At 46.4% G+C, this 26205-nt stretch overlaps 1 protein-coding gene across 3 annotated transcripts in view; it reads right to left on the bottom strand.

The window, feature by feature from the left end:
* Window positions 1–26205, bottom strand: part of HDAC9 (histone deacetylase 9) — a 980770-nt gene that overhangs the window by 909542 nt on the left and 45023 nt on the right. For all 3 annotated transcript variants that reach the window (XM_075315376.1, XM_075315378.1, XM_075315377.1), the window contains one exon: window positions 12782–12905. In XM_075315376.1, the coding sequence (XP_075171491.1) occupies window positions 12782–12818 (37 nt within the window). In that variant the 5' untranslated portion in view covers window positions 12819–12905. The remainder of the gene's footprint in view (window positions 1–12781; window positions 12906–26205) is intronic.

Here is a 26205-nt window from a genome sequence, read left to right as displayed (position 1 = left end):
CCGAACGCACCTCCCCCTTGAGGAAAGGATTGTTCGGCGGTCACAGCAACGTCGCTGACAAGGTATGTGCGTGTGACGCTGCCGTAGCGATAATTTTCGCTACGGCAGCGAGCACCACATAGCGCACCAACGACGGGGGCGGGTGCTAGCGCGTCGACATTGCTAGCAATCGCTAGTGATGTCGCAGAGTGTAAAGCACCCTTTACTCCTCTTTTGTGTTTGGCTATCTGCATATTCCTATCTCAAGTTTGTTCATTAACTCTGCAAAGTGTAAAGAATATTTATATATCACAAATTAATTGAATTGTTAGTAACTGAGTAAAAATCTACATCCTTTATACAATTATAGCCTCATCCACAACAGCTCAGTCAGTACATGAAATCTCCCCCATGTTGCACTTTCATATGAGGAGTAAGTAATATCCGGAAGGTTTCTTTCACGATTTTCCATCCTATTTGTTTTCCTATATGTCTCTTGTAACCCATGTCTCTGTCGCGGGCGGAGGAGGAGACGCTGCGCTCTCCCACTGCTCGAGTCCGGCTGCCGCTGCTGCTGCGGCCTCTGCTGCTCGGTGGCTCGAGCGATGGGCCGGATCCCGGGGACTCGAGCGGCGCTCCTCGCCCGTGAGTGAAAAGGGGATTGGTTTTGGGGATTTATTGTCCGTGACGCCACCCATGGTTGTGGTGATTGTGTGGACACCACCGCTGCTCTGTATGGGGATCCCAGGAGCGGTGACAGGGAGCAGCAAAGTTGTTGGTTCTCCCCTCCGTGGGTAGGGGGTGGTGGTCCCGGGGCCCAGTGATGAGGTGGGGGATGAGGGATGGCGGGGCCGGTGCAGGGCTTGGCGGAGAGCAGGGACGCGGGGGCAGCGCTGTGCCTCACGGCACTGTTGTACTCACTCAGCCTGAGACAGGGACACAGTTCTCGGTAAAACACACGGCTGGAAAGACGGTTCCCATGGACGGCTGCTGTTGCTTTTCCCCAGTAGTTGACGGTGACGGTCCCTTTTCCTGCACCTAAGTCTATGTTGGTAGCGATGGGTTCCCACCGGTAACCCGCTCCCCGGCTTGGATATGGGCCGGAGGAGCCCCTTTTTGCCCGCAGGCGCTGGCCCTGGGAAACTGGTGCCCTGGCGGTGGCGGTGTCTCCCCTTCACGGTTGGACTGTTGCCTTCAATCGGGACTTAGTTGTTTAGGGACCCGGAGGTCCCCCTCACTAACGGATTTGGCAAATTCACGGCGACTCCTAGCCTTGCCGGGATCCGAAAGGCCCCTGCTAATGGTGCTGGCTTCTCTTCATATACCGCTCCGGTACCGCCGGGCCACCACCCGTCCACGGTCCTTTCGGCAACCTCCAATCAGCCTCTCCTGCAGACGGTCACCGCCGTCTGCTAACCTTGCTGTCTCAGTCCGGGGCACACACCCGGACCAACTTCAGGCTTTACAAACTGTCACTTTCTCTTCCACTTTAACTCCTCTCACTTGCTTCTCTACCACTCCACTCCTACTTCACACTCTCCCTAAACTGATCTCTTTCCCTTTCCAAACTAGACTGCTTTCAACTCCTTCCACTTCCTCCTCCAAACTCTATCTGCCTGGTTTTCCCGCCTCCAGGGCTGTGAACTCCTCGGTGGGCGGAGCCAACCGCCTGGCCCACCCCCTGGTGTGGACATCAGCCCTTGGAGGAAGGCAACAAGGATTTTTGGTGTAGCTTCGGTGTACCTATCCGGGGTGTAGGGTGTGGTGGTATCATGACCTGGGACTCCTGGCTTGCCCAGGGCGTCACATTCCCCCTTAGGAAAAAAGGAACCGTCCGCGGGCTGCCCGTCCAACACCGGTTTTATTTTTCTGAAAAGATATAAAAACATAAGACAAGTATAATAACATCATCCCACAACGGGAGGCACTTTTCTTAAATGTTACGGTAACATTACAAACGGTTGCTACTGCCGCTCTCTCCCACCCAAGTAACCTGGCCCTGATGCTGCCTCTAAGAAACAGGCAGCACCCCTTGACCCCAGTCCTGAACCAGTTACCCGAGCGGGATCTGTCCTTCCCCTCCAGAGGGTAGCCACCGGTTCCGGTGGTGGCTGGGCCCCAGCCTGCTCCACTGCGGGCCCTCCCTCCAACCTGCCTCTCTGGAGGTGGTAACGGTTAGCTGCAACACAACAATTTTATTTACAACCCACTAACGTTTGTGGTTGCCCTGCAAGTTCTCGGGCCTGTTCATAGAGAGTTCCCTATGCAACTTGATGGTCCCCACGGGGACAACGGTGCCGGCAACGACCGGTTTCAATCACATGGCTAATCAGGTGAACTTCACGGTAATCATTTTCATTTTGCAAAAACTTTCAGAACTTTTCAAACTTTTTAAACATACACACTTCCTCCCCCCCTTTTAAAGAACGGTTTCCCTGTACCTAAGTGGGGGCCTACCTAGGTTGGGACGGGTGGACCTTCGGGGTCCGGTGTAAGTGGGGCTAGGCAGTGGGGCAAAGGGAACAATCAGTTCCTCCTCCCTGCTATCGTGTGGGGCAGGCGGAGGCATAGGGGAGCTGGGTACAGGTTCATCCCTGGGCACTGGCACTGACTCACGGTTGACCGCCTCCATCACTTCTTCATCCATGGGTTGTGGGAACAGTATCCCTGGAAGAATCACCGCGCCGTTCTGTGTAGGCCAGTCTGCTGGGAAGTCCCCCATCACAGTGTGGATCACCTCTTTTGCCTTCTCTGCTGGTGGAGGAACCGGTACTTCAGCCGTTGCCCTCAATGCTGGTGGGCACCTTTTCAGATGGTCCCGGGAAACCGTGGCCAAAGTGCCCCCTTGGTCACGACTGATTTGGTATGCCTTCCCATCTTCCCATCCTGTGGGCTGTATGACGTACGGGGTTTGTTCCCATTGATCATCCAGCTTACGGGTTCTTCTCTTCCGCTTCAGCACTACATCTCTGGGCTGAAAAGGGCCAGCAGACGCCTTTTGATTGAAGCGCTGCTCCTGCTGTTCCCGACTCCGACTCAAGTTCTTCTCGACATATTCTTGAATCTGCCGGTATTGTACCCTCCGCCGAGTTTCCCATTCAGCTGTCGAAGGGAGTGCTTCTGGGGCCTCCAATCCCATGTCCGGATCCACCGGTAGCCGGCCGGGCCGAGCCCTCATCAGGTATGCTGGGGTGCACTTCGTCGAACTGGAAGGGATATTGTTGTACATATCGACCAAATTGGGTAGCTTCTCTGGCCACAGGTTCCGATCTTCCAGCGGTAACGTCTTGAGGAGTCCCAGGACCAAGTGGTTCATCTTCTCACACATGCCGTTGGTCTGGGCATGGTAAGGGGTGGTCCGGATCTTCTTGCAGCCGTATAACTGGCAGAACTCATGAAACACCTCCGCTTCAAAGGCCGGGCCTTGGTCAGTAAGCACTTTCTCTGGGTATCCATGTGGTCGGCAGAAATAAGCCTGGAACGCTCTAGCGGCAGTACGACCAGTTAGGTCCTTGACTGGGACAACCAACCACCATGAACCTCGAATAGTGGTCTACTATGGTCAACGCGTAGGTATACCCACTTCGGCTGGGGGTGAGCTTGACATGGTCCAGGGCGACCAGCTCCAGCGGCTGATGTGTAATGATCGGGTGTAGGGGCGCCTTCTGGCTGGCCTCGTCCTTCCTCCTCAGCGTGCAAGGACCGCACTCTCGGCACCAGGCCTCTACAGCCTCCCGCATCCCACTCCAATAGAATCGCTCCCTCAACAGCATCTCCAGCTTCTTCCATACGAAGTGTCCGGCACCATCATGGTACGCTTGCAGAACAGTGGGCACATCAGCTTGGGGAATAACCAACTGGCGGATTTTCTCATGAGTCTTCGGGTTGATCAGCTCACGGTACAACTTCCCTTGATATAGATACAGCCGGGTCCGTTCCTTCCACAAGCGTTGGGCTTCAGCTGGGGCGGCAGGGTCTATCCCAGCGGCGCCTTGCTCCACCAGGGTCTTGACTAGGCGGACAGCGGGCGCCTGGTTTTGAGCTTCCTGCCACTCCTGACTGGGCAGTGGATCCAGGTTCACCCGTTGTTGGTGGACATGTACCTTCTCAGTTGGTGGCTGGTGAAATGCAGGCAACTCGATCTCTTCGAGGTCGTCATCCTCGCACCCTTCTTCTGACAAGTGGTGCATCCGAGAGAGTGCATCAGCATTAATGTTGACACGACCGGCCCTGTATTTGATTGTGAAGTCATAGTTGGCAAGCCTGGCCACCCACCGCTGCTCCAACGCGCCCAACTTGGCCGTGTCCAGGTGAGTCAACGGATTGTTATCCGTGAAAGCGGTGAATTTTGCTGCGGCCAAGTGGTGGCGGAACCGCTCGGTGATAGTCCATACCAGTGCCAGGAGCTCGAGCTTGAAGGAGCTGTAGTTCTCAGGGTTCCTTTCAGTCAGCCGGAGCTTTCGGCTAGCATAAGCAATCACTTTTTCCTTCCCGTCCTGGACCTGGGATAGGACTGCCCCCAAACCCACATTGCTGGCATCTGTGTAGAGGATGAATGGGCAGCCGTAGTCAGGGTATGCTAGGACCTCCTCTCCAGTTAAGGCCGCCTTCAGCTGGCGGAGGGATTCCTCATGCCTTTCTTCCCACACCAGTGGGGCTCCGATGGGTCTACCACCTTTGGTCTGTCCCACGAGGAGATCTTGCATGGGGGCAGCCATCTACGTGCACCCCTTGATGAAGCGTCGGTAGTACCCCACCAGACCCAGAAACTGCCTTACTTCTCTCACTGTGGTTGGTCTCGGCCAGTCTTGGATGGCAGAAATCTTCTCAGGGTCGGGGGCGACACCTTCTGCACTCACTACATGCCCCAGGTACTGCACTCTGGGCTTCAGTAGATGACACTTAGAGGGCTTCAACTTCATTCCGTATTTGGCAAGGGACGCGAACACCTCGTCCAGGTGCTCCAGATGGGCTTCATACGTCTGAGAGTACACAATCACATCATCCAGGTATAACAGGACGGTCTCGAAGTTTAGATGTCCCAGACAGCACTCCATCAGCCGTTGGAAAGTTCCAGGGGTGTTGCACAGCCCGAACGGCATACTATTGAATTCACAGAGCCCCATTGGGGTGGTGAAGGCGGTTTTCTCTCGGTCTTCCGGTGCCACTGCCACTTGCCAGTACCCACTGGTGAGGTCAAGGGTAGAGAAGTAATTCGCAGTTCTCAGTGCGGCCAAAGACTCTTCAATACGGGGCAGTGGGTAAGCATCTTTATGCGTGATTTGGTTAATCTTCCGGTAGTCCACACACATTCGCATGGTGCCATCCTTCTTTTTGACCAGTACCAACGGGGCGGCCCAGGGACTACAGCTGTCCCGAATAATCCCTGCCTCTTTCATGTTCCTCAACATATCTTTGGCACATTGGTAATGCGCAGGGGGAATAGGCCTGTACCTCTCTTTGATAGGGGGGTGGTCACCGGTGGGGATGTGGTGTTGGACCCCTTTGATTTGCCCAAAGTCTAGTGGATGTTTGCTGAAAACTTGCTCATACTCCCGCACTACCCTGTATACCCCTTCTTTGTGATGTGTAGGGGTATCGTCAGTGCCCACGTGTAGCTGTTGGTGCAACTCATTTGACTCCCCTTGGGGCGGGTGAGTGCTGGTAGTAGGTGGGGAAGCTGGGGGAGCTGCCTCATGGATGGTGTGGGGATCCAGGGTGAGCAACTTAGCAAGGGTGGCATACCGGGGAAGCCTGACTTCTTCCTCCCCACAGTTCAGCACCCTCACGGGCACTCTCCCCTTCTTCACATCTACCACCCCTCGGGCGGCCATTACGGTGGGCCAGTGCTTGGAGGGTATGGGCTCTATCATGGCAGGGTAGTCACGCCCCTGAGGCCCTACTGCTGCTCTACACCAAATCATCATCTCACTCCTAGGGGGCACAATCAACGGAGCAGCATCCATCACTCTCACCCCACCAATCTCTCCTCCGGTTGAGTTTACATGCTGGCGGTACATCAAGGCTCGGATCTCACGCTGCACAGCTCTCTGTCGGCTCCCCGCCGCCGTGGCGGCCAGCTGCTGCAGTAGGGCCAACACATCACCCATACAGTGCTCCATCACATTGGTTCCTAGCACTATCTTCGGGTTATGATCACTGGGTTCATTCATGATCACAATCATACCCTGGTGTTGCAGTTCAGCTCGCCCCACTGTCATAGCCACTTGTTTATACCCCACTTGCGTCAATGGGAGTCCATTAGCAGCAATCAGTGTGATACTAGTATCTGGGGGAGCCAGCTCATCTGCCCCCCAATACCGTTGGTATAATGTGTATGGTATGGTGGTTACCTGTGATCCAGTGTCCAAGAGAGCCATCACCGGTATGCCGTCCACAGCCACAGGAATGATGGGCCGGGCCCTGATATACCGGTCCCGCCAGTCTGGGGGGCCACGGCGTTCTACTCCTGAGGATTGGCCCGTGGCCCCAGGGGTTGCTCGTTTAACGGGCACTGTCGGAAGTAATGGCCAGGCTTGCTGCACTTGTAGCAGGTTGGAGGTCTGTTTCGCGAGTTGTTAGCACTTCTCCGCTGCATCCAGGGAAGATCCTCAGGGCTGTCGGCGAGCTATATCTTGGTTGGAGGCTGGGATCTGGTCAAAGGTTGGAGTGCAGCGAGAATTTTAGCGAGGTCTCCGTCCATGCGGCAGACCTGAGCTGCCAGTTCTTCCATCGTGCTGCTTGGAGCTGTAGGTATTGGAGAGGTTGGTAGGGCAGGGGCAACCACGACGGGGGCCGTCTCAATTGGCCATGGGGTTGGCTCCAAGATTTCTGAAGCTGGGGGTTGCAGTGCTTTAATGGCCCGTTCCTTTAACACAGCAAAGTCCACATCAGGGTGTTCCAGGGCCCACAGCCGGAGTTGTTTGCGGTCCTCAGAGGACCTCATCCCCTGCCCAAATTGCTCCACTAACATCTTGTTGCTGTCCACCTCATTGATAGTGTCCACCTGCTTTAGTGTGCGGAGGACGGTTTGCAGACGTAAAGCGTAGTCCCGAATGCTATCCACAGACCGTTGCCGGCACTGGTAAAACTGCATCCTCAGCTCAGCTTCGGTACGGGTCTCAAAGGCAGTCTGTAGCTTCTCAAAGATGGTTGCTACAGAGAACCGGTCCCCCTCGGCCCAGGTCTCCGCCTCCTGGTCAGCCGCGCCGGTTAGCTGGCCCAGCACTACCGCTGCACGTTGCTTATCAGTCAGGGGGTACAATTCCAGAAGCGGATTAAGCTTTTTCCGGAAGACCTGTAAAGCATCAGGTTTCCCATCATACTGTGGTAGCCAGGTAGCTCCGGGCACATAGGGCAAGGAGAACGGCATCACCTGAGCGAGAGCGGGGGCCGCGGCACCTCCTGCCAGCACGGCCGGGACCTGGGCAGGCCCATTCCCATCCACGGGTGCCACTGCGGCTGCGACCACCGCTCCTCCAGCGGCTCCGTCGGGCGCAGACATCTTGTTTCCGTCCCCCTTAGCCTCTTTGCGGCCCCTCCTCTATCGGGGCGGGGTTTTGGCCTTCGCGCCTCCACTACTCGAGAAGACGCTTGAGCGGGAACTTTTCGCGCCAACGATGGCGACTTCCGAAATTTTTCGGCCGGACACCTCCAGCGGTAACAAGGCGCACCTCTACCCAATGGCAGAGCGGTAAGATCCTGTTCGTGACGCCAAGTTGCCACGGGCGGAGGAGGGGACGCTGCGCTCTCCCGCTGCTCAGGTCCGGCTGCCGCTGCTGCTGCGGCCTCTGCTGCTCGGTGGCTCGAGCGATGGGCCGGATCCCGGGGACTCGAGCGGCGCTCCTCGCCCGTGAGTGAAAAGGGGATTGGTTTTGGGGATTTATTGTCCGTGACGCCACCCACGGTTGTGGTGATTGTGTGGACACCACCGCTGCTCTGTATGGGGATCCCAGGAGCGGTGACAGGGAGCAGCAAAGTTGTTGGTTCTCCCCTCCATGGGTAGGGGGTGGTGGTCCCGGGGCCCAGTGATGAGGTGGGTGATGAGGGATGGCGGGGCCGGTGCAGGGCTTGGCGGAGAGCAGGGACGCGGGGGCAGCGCTGTGCCTCACGGCACTGTGGTACTCACTCAGCCTGAGACAGGGACACAGTTCTCGGTAAAACACACGGCTGGAAAGACGGTTCCCACAGACGGCTGCTGTTGCTTTTCCCCAGTAGTTGACGGTGACGGTCCCTTTTCCTGCACCTAAGTCTATGTTGGTAGCGATGGGTTCCCATCGGTAACCCGCTCCCCGGCTTGGATATGGGCTGGAGGAGCCCCTTCTTGCCCGCAGGCGTTGGCCCTGGGAAACTGGTGCCCTGGCGGTGGCGGTGTCTCCCCTTCACGGTTGGACTGTTGCCTTCAATCGGGACTTAGTTGTTTAGGGACCCGGAGGTCCCCCTCACTGACGGATTTGGCAAATTCACGGCGACTCCTAGCCTTGCCGGGATCCGAAAGGCCCCTGCCAATGGTGCTGGCTTCTCTTCGTATACCGCTCCGGTACCGCCGGGCCACCACCCGTCCACGGTCCGTTCGGCAACCTCCAATCAGCCTCTCCTGCAGACGGTCACCGCCGTCTGCTAACCTTGCTGTCTCAGTCCGGGGCACACACCCAGACCAACTTCAGGCTTTACAAACTGTCACTTTCTCTTCCACTTAAACTCCTCTCACTTGCTTCTCTACCACTCCACTCCTACTTCACACTCTCCCTAAACTGATCTCTTTCCCTTTCCAAACTAGACTGCTTTCAACTCCTTCCACTTCCTCCTCCAAACTCTATCTGCCTGGTTTTCCCACCTCCAGGGCTGTGAACTCCTCGGTGGGCGGAGCCAACCGCCTGGCCCACCCCCTGGTGTGGACATCAGCCCCTGGAGGAAGGCAACAAGGATTTTTGGTGTAGCTTCGGTGTACCTATCCGGGGTGTAGGGTGTGGTGGTGTCATGACCTGTGACCCCTGGCTTGCCCAGGGCGTCACATCTCTCTATGTAACCCATGTCTGTTTTCTTTTTTTAACAAGTTGTGAACAGCCAGCCAAGTCTACCTAAAAATAAAAACATCCTCTTGATGCAACTCCTTTGTTTGAACAAAATCTAAACTTAGACAGGAAACAAACTAGATTAATATATGGTTAAACGAGATTTCCTAAGCTGCACTTCTGCTTTTGTTTTCGGCATAGGAGAGCATCCTCGCCTTTTTATGTTAGCACATGATCAGTGACATGTATGAACGGACTGGAAAGAAGGGGGTTGGCTTAGCTATTGAAATGAGTCAGACATTCAGGACCCCTTCTGTAAAGGGTTGGCAAGGAGAAGACGTTCATATCCATCTTCCCACAGCACTTGAAACTAAATACCGCCATCTGCTGGTGAGACAGAACAAACAGGAATTGAAGTGTGTTTCCTTGAGGGAAGCGTTTGAAAAGAACTCAGGGTCAGGTGATAACTTTGGCAAAGTTACAAAATATTAAAGGCCGGCCCGGAATCAAAGAATTGGCACCACGCCTTGCAGGGAAGTGGACATGTACAGGACATGGACATGCAGGCTCATGTTGACTGTATTGAAAGTAAATGGGAGCAAACTGAGTTCGAAGAAGACCAAAGTTCTACCATCTCCAGAGGAACCTGAAGACTGAATACTGTCTCCAGAAGAACCCGAAAACCATATACCAGCTTCAGAGGAACCCAAAGATCAAATATCGTCTCCAGAGGAATACAAGAATTCGTGGTCAATCATCAAAGTTATAACACTGCCCCACCATCTACAGAGGAGAACCAGACTTTGCAGTTAAACACTGAACATTGAATACCAAAGATTTTAGACTGGGAAATTAATATTTTGCTCCAGTACAGTACTTCCTGCCTTGACGTACGGAGCTAAGAAAATATGACTAGTTACCAATGATAGATTGTTGAAGCAGTTAATTGCAATGAAACTGCGTCAAGCCTAGTGTGCCATTAAGATAGATACATGTATATAGAACTTGAGCTTTCCTGATAGGCGTATTCAGAAGTAATGTTATTATCAAAGTAAGGTGACACTGACGCTCTCCTGACAAAATGACTAGGATTGGATTAAAGGCCCCGTCACACTAAGCAACATCGCTAGCAACATCGCTAGCAACATCGCTGCTAACGAACAACTTTTGTGACGTTGCTAGAGATGTTGCTGTGTGTGACATCCAGCAACAACCTGGCCCCTGCTGTGAGATTGTTGGTTGTTGCTGAATGTCCTGGGCCATTTTTTAGTTGTTGCTGTCCCGCTGTGAAGCACAGATCGCTGTGTGTGACAGCGAGACAGCAACAACTAAATGTGCAGGCAGCAGGAGCCGGCTTCTGCGGAGGCTGGTAGCCACAGTAAACATCGGGTAACCAAGAAGCCCTGTCCTTGGTTACCCGATATTTACCTTTGTTACCAGCCTCCGCCGCTCTCACTGTCAGTGCCGGCTCCTGCTCTGTGCACATTTAGCTGCAGCACACATCGGGTTAATTAACCCGATGTGTGCTGTAACTAGGAGAGCAGGGAGCCACGCTAAGCGGTGTGCACGGCTCCCTGCTCTGTGCACATTTAGCTGCAGCACACATTGGGTAATTAACCCGATGTGTGCTGTAACTAGGAGAGCAGGGAGCCAGCGCTCAGTGTGCGCTGCTCCCTGCTCTCTGCATGTGTAGCTCCGTGCGCTGGTAACCAAGGTAAATATTGGGTTGGTTACCCGATATTTACCTTAGTTACCAAGCGCAGCATCTTCCACGCGGCGCTGGGGGCTGGTCACTGGTTGCTGGTGAGCTCACCAGCAACTCGTGTAGCGACGCTCCAGCGATCCCTGCCAGGTCAGGTTGCTGGTGGGATCGCTGGAGCGTCGCAGTGTGACATCTCACCAGCAACCCCCTAGCAACTTACCAGCAATCTCTATCATTGTTGGAATCGCTGGTAAGTTGCTTAGTGTGACTGGACCTTAACACTAGTGAAATATGTTAATTAGAATCTTTAGTAGTTATATGTAATAGATCAGTCGATTGTTACCCTTCATATTTCCAATTGAGTATTGATTTGCAATGTATTGAACTCTTGCATTACTTATTGATTATCTGTCTCTCCTCTAACTTTCTGTTGCTGTATATTAAATACCTGATGCAAGTCACTAGAGTCACCTTCATTGCATCGTTGCATTCCTAGCACCTGTTTACACTTCATCACATCACTTCTCTAATGCTGACACAGGATTAGGGCGAAAGTGGAGTTTCCAAGTCCCAGGAACCAACATTGCTATTGTGAGAATTATGTAGCTTATTAATTAAACTATACTATCATACTGTTTTGCTTTCTATTACCATCTCTGTTGTTGCGTCAATAATTAGTCAGTGGAGGTTCAACGTTTCAGTCCTCCACCAATCAGCACATTAAAAAGGTCTCAGAACTACTGGTACTGTAGCTCATTTTATCAAGTCTGTTGAGGATAAGAATTAAGTAACCAAAAATACTTAATTCAGCCATTTCACAGACTCAAATATATATTTTATTTGATATAGCCTAACACATATTTATGAATGCTTTTGTTTCTTACTAACACATATATATACTGTATATATTCAGTGAATTTCCTTAATACAAAATGCCAGCACATGTAACTTAAAGATGGCTCCTACATCCTGGACAACGCCCAAGAAGTTGAGAAACAGAGGAATTCCCAAAGTTTGGAACAACCAATCCAGCAGAGGCTATGCAAATTCCTATACGTCCTGAGTCCAGCCTGCAATATTAATTGACTATATTTTGTCTACACCCTTTATTCCCCTAGAACTATAAAGTTTTCTGAACAATAAACAGAGACAGAATCACTGGCGTCGGTCATGCGAGAAAGACATAACTGACTCGCAGTCCGTTATTTTATTCTCAAAGTGCACACATGACATTATAACTTGAACACGGCAGTCAGACCTTAAGAGACCCATTGTAGTCTCACCTCAACAAGTCAATGGCACTGAATATGACCAGTTGTGTAATGATGAGCCACTGTGCCCATGAAAACAATTTACAGGAGTGACCATTGGTCATACCATAGTCAGTCCTCCACATATCAAACACCATTGATCTGGCTCTAAACTAGACAGTGTATAATGGATTATTCCTAGAATCATAATTGAACCTCAATTCCCGGAATAACTTGCTGATGGCACCCCAGCGATCCTGAAATAAGAACTCTTCAGCACTGCCATTGAATGTTTGACTATTGTTCCATTTAGTGCCAATTGGGCTGCTGGAGAAAGCAAAGCACTGTACTCAGCCATTTTCAGCAGTCTCATTGATAAGAAATGTAGCAGACACCAAGCATGTGCACCTCCACATCATTCAATACTGCGATGTGGAGTCCCGTTTCTTAGGTTCCAGGATCAAACTCTAAAAAATAAAAGCAGTGTATTGTTATTAGAGAGGCATTTGAGAACGTAGACCTCAGACCCATATAAATGTCTACTTGTACTACTGGAAAAAAAAGTGTAAATATTATATTCCTTCCACAGAGATGATGCAAGAAAAAAAATACCATTTTGCCTAAAGTCAAGGGAAATTTGTGGAATGTTTGTATGGGCATATGAAAGAGGTCTGTTCAAAGTTATCAAATCATTGCAAATTCATTTTTTGCATTGCAAATCATTGCAATTTTTTGCAATCATTCATTGCAAAAACAATGCAAATCATTGCATAACATTATTCATTTTTCAAAATTAGATGATGTAAATTCATATGTAGGTATATAAGAAGGCTGACCTGGTTGTGCTGTGGAGCTCACGCTTGGAGAAGACATGATGACCAACTTTGATAGATCTCGAATCCACAATCTTGTAGAGACGATGAAAGATGTTTCAATAATGCTGTAGGTCGAATGACAGATCTGCAAACCAGAAGGTAAAAGTTGGACTTCTCTGTCTTTTTTTAGTATTTCAGAAGTTGAAATAAAAAAAATATATATATATATATATATATATATATATATATATATATATATATATACAGTATGTATATTATGTATATATATATATATATATAATTTTTTTAAGCAAAATAAACAGTATATATATATATATATATATATATTTCATATTTGAAAAAAATGTCTTCTGCTATTGAAAGGCAAAAGAAAAACAAAACATTTGACATACTCTCTGAAAGATTTAGTGAAACAGTAAGATTTATAGGTTTCCTGCACGCAAAGAATTCAATCCAAAGCTAAAAGATACAAAACCTATTGTACTGTATAACTAAGGAACTGAAATGTACCGATCCTGGGCTGCTTAAACACAATGTAGGATATTATATAAATAGGGATTGAACTCCCCTGTGTAAGCCTTTGATGGTAATTCACTAATGCACAGTGTGCTGCGCAATATGTATCTCTATAATGGAGAACTACTTTACAAAAAAGGACTAAAAAGTAAAGGCAGACAGGAAGAGAGCAGGCTGGATGGAAAGGCAACTTGCTTGCTTCATTTATTTTGGAAAAATTACAAAATGTGCAGTACAAAATCATAATGGATTATTTAAGGTGTTACAAGATAAACCAGTAATTATAATAGCTACAGTGCCTACAAGTAGTATTCAACCCCCTGCAGATTTAGAAGGTCTACACATTCGGAATTAACTTGGCATTGTGACATTTGGACTGTAGATCAGCCTGGAAGTGTGAAATGCACTGCAGCAAAAAAGAATGTTATGGCTATGTGCGCACACTGCGTTTTGCCGCGATGTGGTGCGTTTTTTGCTGCGTTTTGCTGCGTTTTTGCCCACTGCGTCCTTATGCGTTTTTTATCAGTGAACAAAAAAAAAAGGTCTGATGTCATTTCCTTCTTCAATGTGTTCTTCATTCTCCACTAGTGTATGCAGAAAAGCAGACAGCTGCAGAACTACAAGGCTCAGCATACTCCATCCAATAGTGTATGCAGGAGAGCAGACAGCAGCTGCAGAACTACAAGGCTCAGCATGCTCCATCCTGGACTGTATGCTTGAGGGAGAGTCAGGGGGAGCAGATCTACAAGGCTCAGCATCCTCCATCCAATAGTGTATGCAGGAGAGCAGACAGCAGCTGTCGAACTACAAGGCTCAGCATCCTCCTTCCAGGACTGTATGCAGGATTTCTTTGCCCTCCCAAACAAAAAAAATGACGTGGGCTTCGCCATATTTTTGTATGCTAGCCGGGTACAGCAGGCAGGTACGGGCTGCCCTCAACTCCCAGCTGCCTATTTGTACCCGGCTGGGAACCAAAAATATAGGGAAGCCCTTTTTTTTTTAAATTATTTCATGAATTTCATGAAATAATTTAAAAAAAAAATGACGTGAGCTTCGCCCAATTTTTGAGTCCAGCCGGGTACAACTAGGCAGCTGGGGATTGGAATCCACAGTGCAGGGTGCCCATGCTTTCTGGGCACCCCCGCTGTGAATTGCAGTCCCGCAGCCACCCCAGAAAATGGCGCTTTCATAGAAGCGCCATCTTCTGGCGCTGTATCCAACTCTTCCAGCTGCCCTGATGCCGGGTGGCTCGCCGGGTAATAATGGGGTTAGGGCTAGCTGTATAGCTAGCCCTAAGCCCGAAATTCATGGTGTCACGCCAATATTAGACATGGCCACCATGAATTTCTAGTAAAGATAAAAAAAAACACAACACACAGAAAAATATTTTTATTAGAAATAAAACACAACACAATTAGTGACTCCATCTTTATTGAAATAAAGAACCCCCCTCCGCAGTAATCCTGGGTCAGGGTCCCGCGCCGTCCAATCCGGATCCAATATCATCTGATTGGTTTGCTGGAAGGCAAAGCGATCAGATGATGTGTCAGGATCAAGTGCCTGAATCACATCACACATCAGCTGATTGTATAAAAGCCGATTATACAATCAGCTGATGCATCGGTGCAAAAAAAAAAAAAAATAAAATAATACTCACTTATATGCTGATTACCGGCAGCTCCTGCAGAGATGGGGCGGGAGTCTGATCCCGTCCGATCGCTGCAGCAGCTGCCGGTAATCAGGGATGAAGTCTCCTGACGCATCCGCTGATACCTGCCAGGCGCCCGCGTCACCGCGATACTTACGATCACCTGATGCGTCAGGTGACTGCATCAGGTGATCCATCGCCAGGTCCTGTATCCATCGGAGGTTTCCCAGCTGTCTGCACACAGCCGGAGCGGGGGTGGCGATACCGTGAGAGGAGATGGGAGCGGGCATGGCACCGGGAGTCTGCAGACAGGTGAGTATAACTTTTTTTTTTTCTTTCTACTGTTAACTTTTGTTTTCGCAGCTGCCTCCACCTCCTGCCTGTACATGGCGCCGCACGGCAGCATACATGCACAGGACGGGAGGTGGAAGCGACGGTGACGGTACCGGGAGGATTCACGCTTCTGTATATACTGACAGAAGGAATCCTCTTCCTGTACACGTCACTTTACTACCCACCTCCTGCGTTTATAGCTGCGTTTTTGGTCTTAGAAACGCACCAAAACGCACCAAAACGCAGCTATTTGCGTTTCTCATTGCGTCTTTCATCATCCCATTGAACTCAATGGATGAAAAGCGCAGTGAAAAACGCGGGAATAATTGACATGCTGCGTTTTTGTGGCACCACAAAAACGCAGCTGAAAAAAAACAGATGTGTGCGGACAGCAAAAATGAAAACTCATAGACTTTGCTGGGGAAGCAAAGTCCTGCAGTTTTGAGGCCAAAAACGCACCCGAAAAACGTGCAAAAACGCTGCGAAAAATGCACTGTGCGCACATAGCCTATTTCTTTTTTATTTTTTTTTTTAAATTGTGAAAAGTTTATTCAGAGGGTCATTTATTATTCAACCCCTCAAACCACAAGAATTCTGTTTGGTTCCCCTATAGTATTAAGAAGTATTTCAGGCACAAAGAACAATGAGCTTCACATGTTTGGATTAATTATCTCTTTTTCCAGCCTTTTCTGACTAATTAAGACCCTCCACAAACTTGTGAACAGCACTCATACTTGGTCAACATGGGAAAGACAAAGGAGCATTCCAAGGCCATCAGAGACAAGATCGTGGAGGGTCACAAGGCTGGCAAGGGGTACAAAACCCTTTCCAAGGAGTTGGGCCTACCTGTCTCCACTGTTGGGAGCATCATCCGGAAGTGGAAGGCTTATGGAACTACTGTTAGCCTTCCACGGCCTGGACAGCCTTTGAAAGTTTCCACCCGTGCCGAGGCCAGGCTTGTCCGAAGAGTCAAGGCTAACCCAAGGACAACAAGGAAGGAGCTCCGGGAAGATCTCATGGCAGTGGGGACATTGGTTTCAGTCAATCCCATAAGTAACGTACTCCACCGCAATGGTCTCCGTTCCAGACGAGCCTGTAAGGTACCTTTACTTTCAAAGCGTCATGTCAAGGCTCGTCTACAGTTTACTCATGATCACTTGGAGGACTCTGAGACAGACTGGTTCAAGGTTCTCTGGTCTGATGAGACCAAGATCGAGATCTTTAGTGCCAACCACACACGTGACGTTTGGAGACTGGATGGCACTGCATACGACCCCAAGAATACCATCCCTACAGTCAAGCATGGTGGTGGCAGCATCATGCTGTGGGGCTGTTTCTCAGCCAAGGGGCCTGGCCATCTGGTCCGCATCCATGGGAAGATGGATAGCACGGCCTACCTGGAGATTTTGGACAAGAACCTCCGCTCCTCCATCAAGCAACATAACTTGTTAGTTTGCAAGATTTATGCATCTGTTAATAAATCCTGCTCTTGTTTGAAGTTTGCAAGCTCTAACTTATTTGCATCTTATCAAACCTGCTAAATCTGCAGGGGGTTGAATACTACTTGTAGGCACTGTATGTTGTAAAAACTGATACTAGAAACATGAAATCTAGTGATTATTTTGATGACCTTGTGCTCACCAAAAAAGAAATCAACGTGAACATGCAGAGAACTAAAATGCAAACTATGAAAATAAGAGTTAAAAAGTAAAAAAAAAATAAAGTACAGTGGAACTTTGCATTACGAGCATAATTCGTTCCGGGACTGTGCTCTTAAACTAAGTTACTCTTACAGTGCCTACAAGTAGTCTTCAACCCTTCAACCCCCTGAAGATTTAGCAGGTTTGATAAGATGCAAATAAGTTAGAGCCTGCAAACTTCAAACAAGAGCAGGATTTATTAACAGATGCATAAATCTTACAAACCAACAAATTATGTTGCTCAGTTAAATTTTAATAAATTTTCAACATAAAAGTGTGGGTCAATTATTATTCAACCCCTAGGTTTAATATTTTGTGGAATAACCCTTGTTTGCAATTACAGCTAATAATCGTCTTTTATAAGACCTGATCAGGCCGGCACAGGTCTCTGGAGTTATCTTGGCCCACTCCTCCATGCAGATCTTCTCCAAGTTATCTAGGTTCTTTGGGTGTCTCATGTGGACTTTAATCTTGATCTCCTTCCACAAGTTTTCAATTGGGTTAAGGTCAGGAGACTGACTAGGCCACTGCAACACCTTGATTTTTTCCCTCTTGAACCAGGCCTTGGTTTTCTTGGCTGTGTGCTTTGGGTCGTTGTCTTGTTGGAAGATGAAATGATGACCCATCTTAAGATCCTTGATGGAGGAGCGGAGGTTCTTGTCCAAAATCTCCAGGTAGGCCGTGCTATCCATCTTCCCATGGATGCGGACCAGATGGCCAGGCTCCTTGGCTGAGAAACAGCCCCACAGCAAGATGCTGCCACCACCATGCTTGACTGTAGGGATGGTATTCTTGGGGTCGTATGCAGTGCCATCCAGTCTCCAAACGTCACGTGTGTGGTTGGCACTAAAGATCTCGATCTTGGTCTCATCAGACCAGAGAACCTTGAACCAGTCTGTCTCAGAGTCCTCCAAGTGATCATGAGCAAACTGTAGACGAGCCTTGACATGACGCTTTGAAAGTAAAGGTACCTTACGGGCTCGTCTGGAACGGAGACCATTGCGGTGGAGTACGTTACTTATGGTATTGACTGAAACCAATGTCCCCACTGCCATGAGAATTTCCCGGAGCTCCTTCCTTGTTGTCCTTGGGTTAGCCTTGACTCTTCAGACAAGCCTGGCCTCGGCACGGGTGGAAACTTTCAAAGGCTGTCCAGGCCGTGGAAGGCTAACAGTAGTTCCATAAGCCTTCCACTTCCGGATGATGCTCCCAACAGTGGAGACAGGTAGGCCCAACTCCTTGGAAAGGGTTTTGTTTCCTTGCCAGCCTTGTGACCCTCCACGATCTTGTCTCTGATTGCCTTGGAATGCTCCTTTGTCTTTCCCATGTTGACCAAGTATGAGTGCTGTTCACAAGTTTGGGGAGGGTCTTAATTAGTCAGAAAAGGCTGGAAAAAGAGATAATTAATCCAAACATGTGAAGCTCATTGTTCTTTGTGCCTGAAATACTTCTTAATACTTTAGGGGAACCAAACAGAATTCTTGTGGTTTGAGGGGTTAAATAATAAATGACCCTCTGAATAAACTTTTCACAATTTAAAAAAAAAATAAAAAAAGAAATAATATTCTTTTTTGCTGCAGTGCATTTCACACTTCCAGGCTGATCTACAGTCCAAATGTCACAATGCCAAGTTAATTCCGAATGTGTAAACCTGCTAAATCTGCAGGGGGTTGAATACTATTTGTAGGCACTGTATATCAAAGCAAATTTTCCCATAGGGAGTAATTGAAACGCAGACAATTTGTTCCACAACCTAAAAATATTTACTGCATTTATACAAACTTATTACAGTAATGCAAAATACTGTACTGTATTCAAATAAGATTATTACGGTACACTAATCCAAAATACAGTACAGTAAAAAACATAAAACACATTAAACTGCACATTAGTTTACAATAAAATTATTGGTGTGCAAGAGGTACAGTATAAGCAATGTGCTGTACTGGTTAACAGAAAGAAAGTACAATACTATATCTACAAATTCAAATTAATAGACATACTATATAGTATATACTGTACTGTACAATGGTATCGTGTATACAGTATACAGTACATTTGTACAGAACGTTACCGCCAGAGCGGGTCAGAACGCGATGAAAGGACGGAACTGGAAGTGTACACGGTGGGAATTTGCTCTTATTGCAAAGCATTGCTCTTAAACCAAGTTACATATTTGTAAAAAGCTTTGCTTGTCTTGCAAAACGCTCTCAAACCAAGTTACTCTTAAACCAAGATTCCACTGTATGTATAAAGAAAATAACTTTAAACAAGTTGATAGCTCATCTGTGCATAACAAAATCAAACATCGAGCATGAATTAAAACAATGAGAAGTTTCCCACATATTACATTTTTTTTTTCCAAGGTATATTTTTTTTAAAATTCTATGTATTTTACAATTATATTGTCAGATAAACACTTAGAGCTTCCAGTATCAGACATTAGGCTTTTTCAGATTTATTAATTAGATTAGACTTCTCCACAGAAAGGGAATTCTATTACCCTCTAAGTAACATTTTCCATCTGGTCAAGATAGACAAATGGATTTTTCCATTCATTTCTTTAAGACAATAGTTAATGGAAATATTTCACCATCAATCTTAATATTTAATACACTTGAGTTTTAATGGCTGGCTGATCTCAATGGAATCCCATGAGCAATATTTCCTAACAGAACTGAATAGCACCTCTTACGCTAATTTGTTTTTTTAGGCAAATAATTGCATTTCAGCTAACAATCAAGGATATAGGAGGAATCCCAATGGAAATGAACAAAAACAAAAATTCCTAAAAGTTACAAATTTTATTTAATATATTTAAAAACTCAATAAATAGATGTGAGGGGATGACTCCAAAAAACAGGCAAAAAGGACCAAAAAAAGTGAGATAAGCAAGGATCTCAATAAACCTGAAGGGCCCTACCATTGTCCCTATGGTCTCATCCTACCTTGCCGCGGAGGTTGGCACCCTAATAAACCATTGTTATCTGTTTTGAGCCTGGTTATTAAAACTTATTTGATCCGATTTTCTTTTGTGGATAATTTCTGATAGGATCCAGTTTAGGGACTCATCAAGGTCTTTAAGAGTGAGTCATCGGTGAGCGGGGGCGCCAATTGCACTTTAATAGGGTGCCAACCTCCATGGCAAGGTAGGGTGAGACCATAGGGAAAACGGTAGGGCTCTTCCGGTTTATTGAGATCCTTGCTTAGCTCACTTTTTTTGGTCCTTTTCGCCTGTGTTTTGGAGGGTTCTCCTCACATCTACTTATTGAGTTTTTAAATATATTAAATAAATTTGTAACTTTTAAATAATTGTAATTCCTATAAAACAACAATTCTGGATCATTTATTAAACAGATTTTAATTTTAGCACAAAAAAAATAATCGGAATTTATCAAATCAAATAATAATATACGAGTTTAAGTCAAATTCTATATCACCAAATTCAAACTTCTATCTTATACCTTAACTCGTTCACCCTGACCGGGCCAATTTTTTCAATTCTGACCAGTGTCACTTTACGAGGTTATAATAACTCTGGAACACTTCAACGGATCCCAGTGATTCTAAGACTATTTTTTCATGACATATTGTACTTCACGTTAGTGGTAAATTTAGGATATTTTTGCATTTATTTGTGAAACAATTGGAAATTTGGAGAAATTGTTTTAAATTTCACAGTTTTTAAACTTTAAATTTTTATGCTCGGGTCACTCCATTTCACGTGATCCAAATCTGAATTTATTTTTTACCTGATATCTTAGGATATTTATTTTCTATTTTTGAAGTGCTACTTTGGTGAATTAAAAATTATAAGTTTTGAATTTAATCTTCATTAGTTATTTTTTTGCAGATTTCTAAGGTTTTGAAAGCCTGAATTTTGGGCATGCATTTTTTTTACATTTTTTATAATATCTAGGGCTAGAATTATAGAAATAAAGAAATATGGAAGAAAAATTAAAACTGCTACTTTTTCCCACAAAAAGTGTTACTTTAGACCAAAAATTTGCATTTTCACAAGGGTAGCAAAAGAAAATGCACCATACAATTTGTTGTGTAAATTCTTCACATATGTGGTGGAAATCTACTGTTTAGGCGCACAGCAGGGCTCCAAAGGGAAGAAGCGCCATTTGAATTTTAGAGCTCAAGACTGTCTGGAATAGATCGTGATCGTCATGTTGCGTTTATAGAGTCCCTGATGTGCCTAAACAGTGGAAACCCCCAACAAGTGACCCCATTTTGGAAACCAGACCCCTCAAGGAATTTATACAGATGTTTGGTGAGCACCTTGGACATAACAGAATTTTATGACATTTGGCTGTAAAAATTAAAAAATCCATTTTTACCAGAAAAATGTTGCTTTAACCCCAAAGCTTTCATTTTCACAAGGGTAAAAGGAGAAAATGCACTGTACAATTTGTCGTGCAAATTCTACTGAGTATGCTGATACCCCATATGTGGTGGAAAACTGTTTTTTGAGCACACGGCAGGGCTCGGAAGGAAAAGAGCATCATTGAATTCAAAGTCATCTGGAATCGTTACTGGATGCCATTTTGTGTTTGGCGAGCCTCTGATGTACCTAAACAGTGGAAACCCCCCACAAGTGATCCTATCTTGGAAATTAGACACCTTAAAAAATGTATCTAGATGTTTGATGAGCACCTTGAGCCACCAGGAGCTTAAAGGCCCCGTTCCACGCGTCGATTTATTGTGCGTTCGCATGTGCGATTGTACCCGCCCCATCGTTTGTGCATTACGGGCAATTTGTTGCCCGTGTCGCATAAAGTCGGTAACCCCCGTCACACGTACTTACCTGCCGAACGACCTCGTTGTGGGTGGTGAACATCCTCTTCCTGAAGGGGGAGGGACATTTGGCGTCACAGATACGTCACACAGCAGCCGCTCAATAGAAGCGGAGGGGCGGAGATGAGCGGGACGTAACATCCCACCCACCTCCTTCCTTCCGCATTGCCGGCGGCCGCAGGTAAGCTTCAGTTCATCATTCCCGGGGTGTCACACGGAGAGATGTGTGCTGCCTCAGGAACAATGAACAACTGGAGCGCAGAAGGACGATCGATTTTTTGAAAATGAGCGACGTGTCAACGAGCAACGATAAGGTGAGTATTTTTGCTCGTTCACAGTCGCTTGTAGCTGTCACACGCTACGATATGTCAAATGATGCCGGATGTGCATCACTAATGACGTGACCCCGACGACATATCGTTAAATATATCGTAGCGTGTAACGGGGCCTTTACAGAATAACGTTGAGCAATAAAAATGAAAAAACACATTTTTACCACTAAAATGTTGCTTAACCCCAAAAATTTTCACTTTCACAAGGGTAACAGGAGAAAATGCACCATTAAAATTTTTATGCAATTTCTCCTGAGTTCACCAATACCCCATGTGTGGTAGAAAACAATTTTGAGGCACAGTGCAAAACTCAGAAGGGAAGGAGCGCCATATTGGATTTCAGATTTTATTGAAATGGTTTATGCGTGCCATGTCATATTGGCAGAGCCCCTGACATGCCAGAACAGTAGAACTCTCCAACAAGTGACCCCATTTTATAAACTGTACCACTCAATAAATTTATCTAGGAGTGCAGTGAGCATGTTATAACACTACAGGTGTGAACTAACAAATAAACAGTTGCACTCCTTGATTCTAAGGTATACAGACATTGAATATAAGAACTTGGACATACTTTTCTGCAAAGGAAATACATTTAAAAATTGAGACACTTAGAATATAAACAAGGCCAATTTTATGTTAGCCCAGCAGCCAGCATCAGCCAACATAGCTTATACCAGGAAGCAACATTTTTCTGTTAGCTGAGGCCCCACCCCTTCTGGTCACATGGGTATGACATCGGCAGAGGTCCTTTTAGTCACAAAGTAAAACAATTGTATAATAGAATTAACAAGGGGAGGAGATAACTAAGAATCCCCACCCCCGCTATCAGCTGCTGCAGCTGCTGTCACTCAACAAGCTGCTGATTTTGCTGATTTTATAAACTTTACTTGCTTGTGTTTCAAAACCTATACATCCTAGCTGACAACTAAAGGTATATAGAGAATCAGTCTGATAGTGCCAGTATAGCACTGGCTTTAGGTTACATAGGAATATCCTGGTGATTAGTGTGCTTTAAACTTTCTAAAAAGAATTACACAACCATAGATTTTTCAAAGTAAGTATACCAGTCACATCAGGTCTAAGGCGGGCTTTGCACACTACGACATCGTAGGTGTGATGTCGGTGGGGTCAAATCGAAAGTGACGCACATCCGGCGTCGCAGTCTATATCGTAGTGTGCAAATCCTTTTTGATATGATTAACGAGCGCAAAAGCGTCATTATCGTGTCATCGGTGTAGGGTCCTTCATTTCATAATGCCGATGCAGCGACAGGTACGATGTAGTTCCTCGTTCCTGCGGCAGCACACATCGCTGTGTATGAAGCCGCAGGAGCGAGGAACATCTCCTACCTGCGTCCCGGCTGCAATGCGGAAGGACGGAGGTGGGCGGTATGTTTACATCCTGCTCATCTCCACCCCTCCGCTGCTATTGGCTGCCTGCCGTGTGACATCGCTGTGACGCCGCACGACCCGCCCCCTTAGGAAGGAGGCGGTTCGCTGGCCAGAGCGACGTCGCACGGCAGGTGAGTGCATGTGAAGCCGGCGTAGCGATAATGTTCGCTACGCCAGCAATCACAAGATATCGCTGCTGCGACGGGGGCGGGGACTATCGCATTCGACATCGCAGCATCGGCTTGCGATGTCGCAGCGTGCAAAGTAACCCTAAGACTTTTTTTTTCAACTTGTCACATTTTGTATTGCAAAATCAGGTGACCGATCAACTTTAAATGGGTTGTCAAGATAGAAAAAAAGCTACTTAAAATGAAAAGTAATACAACTTAGAAATATAACTTAATTGCATTACTGATGTCCCACTGTCAGTATCTGTCTTTGTTTTTGGCATCTATATCTTTGCATTTACTTTGACACAGGAGAGAGCTCACTCTTCCTCAATAACTGAGGTTTATAAAGGGACCTTAATGGAAAGGGCGGCTAGCTTAGCTAGAGAGCTGGGCCTAATTGCCAGCCCCCTTCAAGCATGACCAACTGACCCAAGGAGGTGGTGGGGAGGACATCTAACTATTGTGTTAACATGGCTGTAGAATTTCTGGGACCCAGGACTGGCACTGACGAAGAAAATTCACAATGCTGTTATTTCCACTAGATAATTGTTACTTACAATCACTGACACAAGCTTTGTTCTTTCTATATATAGCTCGATGAAAATACATTCAGATAATGAAACTTATTCTTCCCAAAGATGTTGCTGTCAAAATCTTTACTTATAAATAGCCTTATTCTCACTGGACAGTGGCTGTGCATGAATAATTCTAGCTAGTGAAGTTTATGAATATTATATCCATATTTCTTTCTGATCCCATCATCAAGGTCAACACACTTTCCTGCATTATGGATTGCATGTCTAATTTATCTCTCAGGGAATATCACAATTCTCTTTTTATTTTTAGCAACATCTACAAAGATAAAAATCTCAAAACTTTATGAATTATGCACCACTTTCTATTCTCTTGTGGATGGATAATAACTGAAGTGATACAAATCAATAATCTATGCAACTGAAAATGTGACAAAGTCTGGAAGCGTCTTCATTAGTATGTGTATGCTTCATACTGATTGTCGTTTTTATCATTATTGCCAGATAAATGTTGGTGGAAGACCCATCTTACCTCTGGAACCTAAACTGTATCTAACCCCCAATCAGTGGTGTATTGATCATTATTATAGCAGGGACTGCCACTTTATCAATGTCTTCAGGTTGCAGATAGCTTTTAAAATTATGGCAAAGCAGAGAGCCATTGGTTTCCTACCCCACCATTTACTTTTGTGGGCCACGTGCTGCTTTAGCCTGTGACTTACCAAAGATAGGAAGCATGCAGAGGGAATCTGCATCACCTCGCTAGTGGCACCACACCAAGTGTCACTACATATTCATCAGGCAACAGAAAAAGGTCCTAACTCATAACTGCTCCATTTATGTATGGCAGAAAGTGTTGTATTCTTGACATTGATCGAAAAAACTATTTCTTGCAGAAAATTATTGCAATTACACATGCTTTGTAATATATGTATTGGAAAAAGCTGAGAAAAAAAGGCAAATTGTATATATTGGACATAATTTCACACTAAACCCCCAAAATGGTCCAAACAAAATTGTTGGCAATTTCCAAAATTATGGATAAACAAATTTGTTAAAAGCATGTGACACCTGTTCAAACTCAATACTGTTGCCCTCATATTTTTTTTTACATTACAGTATTTATTTGAGAGGTGAGACCCTACTCTTGTCACTACAGGTTTAATAGAAATCTTAGTAGGAAATTGATCAAGGTCTATGCCCCAATTTTCTGATAAAAATAATAAAAACTTTGGTACACAAGTTTTTAGAGCACAAATATGCAACTTTTTGTTATATTACAAAGCTATCACTATTTTTAACAAGTGGATGGGAAATTGGATGTGCCTAGCTAAGCAAATAGGCTTAGGCTAAGTTAAGAAAACTTGCAATTCTTACTTCAGTGGTTGGAGTCAGGGGTGGACACAGTGGAGTAACTAGAGTTCGAGGGACCCCAATGCAAAATTTTGACCTAGGACCCCCCTGCACATTGGTCAGCTGTACGGGCCTTTGTGGTGTTCTAAATCCTATGAAGAAATTTGAGTTGCCCTCCCATTATGTAGTAATGTCCCCCTTTCTTGTTCTAATGTGCCCCATCCTCCGCTCCTTCCTGGTATATATGTCCCCATACTGGTATATATGTTCCCCATCCTAATAAATGTCCCCCATCTTGGTAAATATGTCAGCCATCCTAGTATATATGCCACCCATCCTGGTACATATATCCCTCATTCTGGTATATATGCCCACATCCTGGTATATATGTCCACCATCCTGGTATATATATTTCCATCCTGGTAAATATATGTTCCCCATCCTGGTAAATACTGTATGTCCCCCATCCTAGGTCCCTTCCAGGCATATATGTCCCCATCTGGGAATATATGTCCTTAACGTAGGCTCCTTCCTGGTATTTATGCCACCATCCTAGACCCTTTCCTGATAGATATGTCCCAATATTGTTAAACATATCACCATTCTAGTATATATGTCCCAATCCTGGGCCTTATCCTGGCA

This window comes from Anomaloglossus baeobatrachus, chromosome 6 (assembly GCF_048569485.1).
Source record: "Anomaloglossus baeobatrachus isolate aAnoBae1 chromosome 6, aAnoBae1.hap1, whole genome shotgun sequence".
In the NCBI taxonomy this organism is placed as follows: Eukaryota; Metazoa; Chordata; class Amphibia; order Anura; family Aromobatidae; genus Anomaloglossus; species Anomaloglossus baeobatrachus.
The sequence above is the reverse complement of the archived record's forward strand: the minus strand, read 5'-3'. Positions and strand labels throughout refer to the sequence as shown.